The 6,459-nt window shown below is 43.6% G+C and overlaps 1 protein-coding gene across 1 annotated transcript in view; it reads left to right on the forward strand.

The window, feature by feature from the left end:
• The window catches only part of JAM3 (junctional adhesion molecule 3), a 28,655-nt gene extending 22,544 nt beyond the window's left edge, over nucleotides 1–6,111 (forward strand). Inside the window, exons 3-9 of the mRNA XM_082070384.1 lie at nucleotides 91–204; nucleotides 612–764; nucleotides 977–1,179; nucleotides 1,420–1,519; nucleotides 1,848–1,977; nucleotides 3,004–3,058; nucleotides 3,581–6,111. Coding sequence (XP_081926510.1) covers nucleotides 91–204; nucleotides 612–764; nucleotides 977–1,179; nucleotides 1,420–1,519; nucleotides 1,848–1,977; nucleotides 3,004–3,058; nucleotides 3,581–3,616 — 791 coding nt within the window. The 3' untranslated portion in view covers nucleotides 3,617–6,111. The remainder of the gene's footprint in view (nucleotides 1–90; nucleotides 205–611; nucleotides 765–976; nucleotides 1,180–1,419; nucleotides 1,520–1,847; nucleotides 1,978–3,003; nucleotides 3,059–3,580) is intronic.
• The last annotated feature ends 348 nt before the right edge of the window (nucleotides 6,112–6,459 follow it).

The raw sequence follows: 6,459 nt of genomic DNA on the forward strand, positions 1-6,459 counted from the left end.
CCTAATAAAACACTGCGCAAGGCTGCTTAAAGCGGAGCAAAAATACAGCTGCTTCCTGTTCATCTGTATTTCTTTTATTTCTCCTGCTAGGTGTGGAGCTGTCCTGCATCATTAAATCCACCGTAACGCCAGATCCCAGAATCGAGTGGAAGAAAATCCGAGATGGTGAAACCTCCTACGTATTTTTCGACAATAAAATGCAGGGTATGAAGATCCGTTGTTCTTAGCCTTGATGGTGAAACTCAGACACAAGCCTGTAGGGCTTGATTCCATCTGGAATTACTCCAACACTTTAGGTGGGACCAACAGCCACATCCAAATGAATCTTCCAAAGGAGACGAGGCCTGAGGCTCCCTTGGAAGTGCAATTTTGCCACGGTTTTTGAGATTTGCAGTGGTGCTTTCCAGTTCACCCTCCTACATGGTTGGCAGCGTTGGTTTATTTGTGGTCACTGGTGAAAGGAAGGCTCTTAACTTTCACACATCAGGTTCCTTTTAGGTGGTTCTCTTGACTCCAGAAAGAGTCCAAGATCAACCACTTAATTCAGACGGCTAAAATTAGCCTGTGTGACTACTGTTCATTGTTTTTCCCCTCTCTTTCTTCTGTCTCAGGAGACTTCGCGACTCGTGCAGAAATTCTGAGCCGGACGTCGCTGGTGATTAAAAACACCACCCGGATGGACACGGCCACATACCGCTGCGAAGTGGCAGCGCCTTCTGATACTAAAACCATAGATGAGATTAATATCCAGCTCACAGTCCAAGGTATTACTTTAAACCCAGATAAATACATCTCCAAGTGCTGTGCATCTCCAGAGCTGAAACAGCGGCACCCAACAGACTCTGCGAGTTTTTTAAAACCAGCTGGGAATTGCAGGTTTTGATACCTTTGTAGCACAGCCACGTTAGAAATGATGTCAGAAATGATTTAGTTCTGCTCAGCGGCGCCATTCACATGGTTTGTGTCTCTCCCACAGTAAAACCTATGACTCCTAGATGCACTGTGCCTAAAGCTGTACCCGTGGGCAAGATGGCTTCTCTTCACTGCCACGAGAACGAAGGTTACCCCAAGTCCACTTACAGCTGGTACCGCAACAGCGAACCTTTATCACCAGACACAAAATCAAACGCCAAATTCCAGAATTCCTCCTACACCTTGAACCCCGCCACCGGCACTCTGGTAATGCCCATACAGATGTAATCCAGACTTGTTTCGCTTATTTTTAAGGTCGCTTGTAAGAAAAGGAGTCATTGCATGGCTTTCAAGGAAGGTGTAATTTGAAGGTCAGGTGTTCTAGGGTCTGGGTGACTTGGGAAAGGGAAGGAGGATGTTTCAGAGCCCACCGTGAAGCCTGGGCAAGGGAGAGTTGTTGTACCTTCTGTGTCCAACGTCATGCTCCTCTTCTTTCCTCTTCACCAGGTTTTCCATGCGGTGCACAAAGGCGACACAGGCCGGTACTCCTGCATAGCAACCAACGATGCTGGCTTTGCCAAGTGTGAGGAGCAGGAGATGGAAGTCTGTGAGTGGATCTACCTACTCGATTAATATGGCACCATAAATACATTGGTATCACCAGCGGGGAAGAAGGGGAACATCCTACAGCATTGAGTCTTTCCTCCTTTCTCATAGCCAGAAGCACGGGAAGATAAAAAAAAATCTAAAAAATTAAGGGAAATGTTAAAACACTGTTCAGATTCATGAACAGTTTTATTCTTGGAATCAGGGCCTTACTAGTTCCCTATGAATTATTGGCGTTTGCTTAAAATATTTGAAAAATGTCATTTCGGTGTATGTAAAGCTAGAATATTGGTAGCACCTAAAAGAAATACGGCTTCTCTCTTCGCCAGATGACCTCAATATCGGTGGGATAATTGGTGGAGTCCTGGTGGTGCTGGCGGTTTTGGTGCTCATCACGCTCGGTATCTGCTGCGCCTACAGAAGGGGTTACTTTGCAAACAGCAAAGAGAGCGGGGAGAGGTAAGATGGGGTCCAAAGGGTTCTTATACAAGTCCACAGCTGGCGTGATGCGCCAGAAATTGGTGCCTAAACTATATTTCAGTGCCTCATACTTTGCGCGGGAAGAGGGGACCAGCACAATTAAATGCCTGCAGGTGTTCGTCCAATAGGTCGTGTGCTGTTGGCGTAATGAGATCTACAATTTACTGAACAGAGCTCACTGCACGATTAGTTTAAAGCATCAGGACACGCATAGGAAATGTATGCAGAAGAGCAGGCTCTCTGCAGGAAATCTCACTAGTTGGGAGAACCTAAATTTGGGATTAAAAACAACCATTTTAGCATGCACATTAAAATGTTAAAAACAACAGCATTAGCATGAGAAACAAGCCTTGATGTCCTTACAGAATCTGTAGAAGAGCTAATATATGTAAAAATCAAGATTCTCACTACATAGATTTGTTCCATGTTAAATGTTGCTTTTCAGCAGAAGTTGTGTTTTTTTTTTTTTTCCTTTGGTTTGGTTCTTTTTTCAGAAAAAGCTCCAAATATCCTATTTAAATGCAGCGGAGGGTTGGCATACACTGCACTTGACAGTCGTATATACATTCTGAATTCCTATGGGACTGCAAACATGGGATTGCTTCCTTATAATTAAGGAAAATGCTGAAGGCATCTGGCAGTGAAGGTATAAAATGAACTTTATAATTGCTCCAGGAAACAATGCAGGAGGCACAGAGCAAGGTGGTGAGCAGGGACCAGAGCAGGGCAGCCCAGAAGAGAAGCAGTTCATCTCTGTGCAGAGTTAGTCTTGCAGAAACATACAGCAATTTTTTTTACCCTGTGCTGAAGGGGAATTTAGAAAAAAATCCCAGTCATGATGAATGACGGAATAAGCGCAGATCTATCATTTGAACAATGAGCTCAGTTTCTCGCTGCTTTCTGTTCATTCGGCTGCTCTTCCTCATTTTCATATTTCTCGACAACCCCCCTCCAAAATCCTGCTGCCTCCTTGTCCCAGAAATCACACCTTTTCCTTTATTGCAGCTACAAGACTCCAGCAAAACCTGATGGCGTTAACTATATCCGGACAGATGATGAGGTAACAAATGATTTGCATTTAACATCTCTCTGTTTCGGAGAGGAGGAGGGTGGGCAGAGGACTACCAGCTTTTTTAGGGCCTACAGACTTGCTCAGAGTGGGCACCACTCAGAAGCAAAGATGTAGAACAGAGAGAGAACAGAAGGGCGAGGGCTGAGTCATTTCCTTAGAAATGATGAACAGTTTAAGTTGCCTTCAGTGACTGATGCCAAGAGCTATCAAAAGCAGCTCTGCTCTGCCTCGGTTATCTGACGGCTTGACCCCCTTAGGATGAGTTTCATTGGATTAAGTGGGCAGGCCATGATGCTTTTGTAAGAGAATTTGCATTTTGGGATTTGAATAGATCACTAAGCTTGAGATCAGAAAAAGCCTCTCCCTATTAGCAGAGATACTAAAGAGGGACTGAGCAAGTGCTACACTAGAAGTTATACAGGTTGGATCTGCCTTTCACGAGCAGCAGGAACAAAGAGGTGCCTGGAAAGCTGCTCGATCCTTCCTACATCCAGAACTGTTCTGTTGCAGGGTGACTTCAGGCACAAGTCTTCGTTTGTCATCTAAGACGCCGAAAGAATATTGCAAACCAGCAAAAGCAAGTGTGAAAATACCTCCTCCAGGAACTCAAAGCAAGAGCAAAAGATGAATTAAGTGCGCTTGGAAGAGTTTGGAACACACAAGAACTTGATAGCTAGCTATCTGTATATCTTTTTTTTCTTTGCCAAAGTTTAAAGTAACTCCTCACTGCCCAACTTGCATCTCCCCTGCCTCCGGAGATACCAACAGGATCCTGTCCTTGGACTGAGGAAGCGTTTTAATACTTCCCAAGAGACTGGGCTGTGGAAGTTTGTGGAATTGCCTTCTATTTGTGCTGCAGGGACACAGCCACAATGTGCAAACCAACCAGGGGAACAGCGTTCGGTAAATGTGTAGTAGCCATTACTAGTACAAATTACTAGTAGACAAAAAAGGTGCTGATATAGCAATAGACGGACTTTTAAAAAAAGAGTAAGGTTTATCTGTGCAAGGGGAGTCTTCCCCTTCCTTGTTGCCCAGGCCTGGCTGGTGACTTTTTACACATCTGTGATTGTCTTGTGCTTTTGACTCTGACTGCTCAGGTGCGGAACGGGGTATCTGAACAGCCTACAGCGACAGGTACCGATACAGTCAATGCAACTAACGTTCTCAGCCCCTTCGTAAACTCTCGCTGCTCCATTAACACGAACCATGGCAGCAGCAGGCCGGAAGGATCGCTTCTGCTCGCTGCTTTAGAGAAAACGCGGTGCACGCAGGTAACCCCTCGTTCTAATCTGCGCAAAGCAGGATTGCCTCTTGCGTCTTTTGGTGTTTTAAAGAGGCTTAGAGTGGAGGCAGAGAACTTAGTGCTGAGACATCCCTTTCAGGAAAATTAAAGCCAAATACTTTCATAGGCTGAGATTGCCATAAAAGGTACTGAGCTTTTTTACCTTCTCCATTTATTTTGTAAAATCCCGCATTCTAAATTTTTTGCAAAGATATATTTTGATTACTTCAGAAAAGGTAACATTTCTATTTAAAGTGTAAATACGTGATGCCAGCAGTGTTTAAGTAATGTAGCTATTTTTTTACTTCTTAAGCTACAGAGAGGAGCTCAAATGTTGCTCTAGTGTGGCACTGTCAGAGCATATCAGCATTATTGCAAAGTGTAATAAAAAGCTGCAGGTGGAACAGCATCTCTTTCCTCTTAAGCAAGCTTCAGCAATATCCTTGTCACAAGAAGTCTTACCAGACACAGAACAGAGTCACTCAGGGATAGTTTTTGTAAATTTATGGCAGGAGCTATCAACTTTTTTATATATAAAACTTACTTTTCTTGCCAGTGACCAACACTTCGTCTTTGTTGTTGCAAGAAATAGCCAGGGATGGCTTTTGGATTCAGTTCCAACAAGGTGACAGAGTGACTTCAGTGTTTGCTACCCCTCTGCAAGTTCCCTAAAGCACTAACACGGTGTGATAGCTACGGCAATTTACAGGTTAAAACCACATAGCCAAGGCAACTGTTTCTGGAGCTGGGAAAGCAAAAGCTCAACACAAAAGCACTTTTGTAGTGTCAGTTGCAACTTTCCTCTAGATGGTAAAAGAAGAAAGAAATCTAAGTTCTTTTGGCTTTAGAGAGAATAATTGGAAACACGTGTTTCCCAGAAACATACATGTCGATAGTGTTGAACAGCATTGGGTAATATAAGGCTGCAAGATGTGGATGCAACACTAGAACTGTGCTGTGGTTTAAGAATTTTTTTAAATGTAGCATAATTTTGTGTTCTTGTATTTCCAATATGAATTGAGTTGTCTTAACTTTTCCTGTATACAGTATTTTGGATACTTGACGATTTGGACTGTCAGTGTTATTTTTTAGTGCCCTGCATTAATCTGCTTTGTGTCCCAGGGGCCTCGCTGGACATGCCATTGCTGCATTTGTTTTGCCTAAACAAAGTGTTACCACTTCTCCTTTTGCTAATGAAAGTAAAAATCAGGATGGGGCAGCAATAACCGTATGTTCTGTGTGTAACTTGGACGTGACCGCTGCTGTTTTGTGGCTACATGATGGTTACCTTCTTAAGACGTGCTCTTCAACCAACGCAGTGCTGTTTGCTGGCTGCACGGCTGCCCCGATCGCTGTGACAGTTGTGAGCGTAACATTCCTTTGCACCTTCTGTACATCCACTGCTTCCTTTTCTATGCTGCTTTTAGGATACCTGTAATAAGGGAGAGAAAGAGAAGGGTTGGATCAGGGTAGCTCTGGGCCCCGTGGGAGCACGATCGAGTCTCACCATGCGCCAAAGGCAGCCTTCGTGTGAAAAGCTAAGAATCAAGACTTATTTTTCAGTTCTAAAATGTGACAGTGGCATTTCTAACGAGAGAAGGGGAGATTGATGCCCCCGATACAGCTCATGACATCTGATTGATGGAATTCATTGTATCGTTGTGAATAATATTCAGGTTTGTACTAATGTATTATGTTTAACTTTGCCAAGAATGTTTTACATAAATATCAAGCTATAAAGCATTCTTGTAGGGTTTTTTGGTTGGTTTTGGTTTTTAAACAGCTGTGTTATTGGAGCCTTCTGTTTTCAATTCAGTGAAATACGGGAAAGCCTCTTCTGTCAGAGCTCTCATTTACTACTATTGGGCTGAAGGTTACAGAAAGTCCAAGCTATGTTGCTGCTGATCAGTTTATTCTTGGACACTTGTCTACCTCTGGTTCTTCTCTAGAGTAAAGACAGGTCAGCGCTCACAGGGCTCATCTCAGTGCTGCACGAGGACAGAATAACAACTAGAAGAGCACAAATTAGGAAATACACTATTGCAGTCTACCATTCCGAGTGGTTAAACAGTAATTGAAGGCAGGAGAGAAGGTACAAAATAAA

Source organism: Streptopelia decaocto (genome assembly GCF_964273445.1).
Source record: "Streptopelia decaocto genome assembly, chromosome: 21".
In the NCBI taxonomy this organism is placed as follows: domain Eukaryota; kingdom Metazoa; phylum Chordata; class Aves; order Columbiformes; family Columbidae; genus Streptopelia; species Streptopelia decaocto.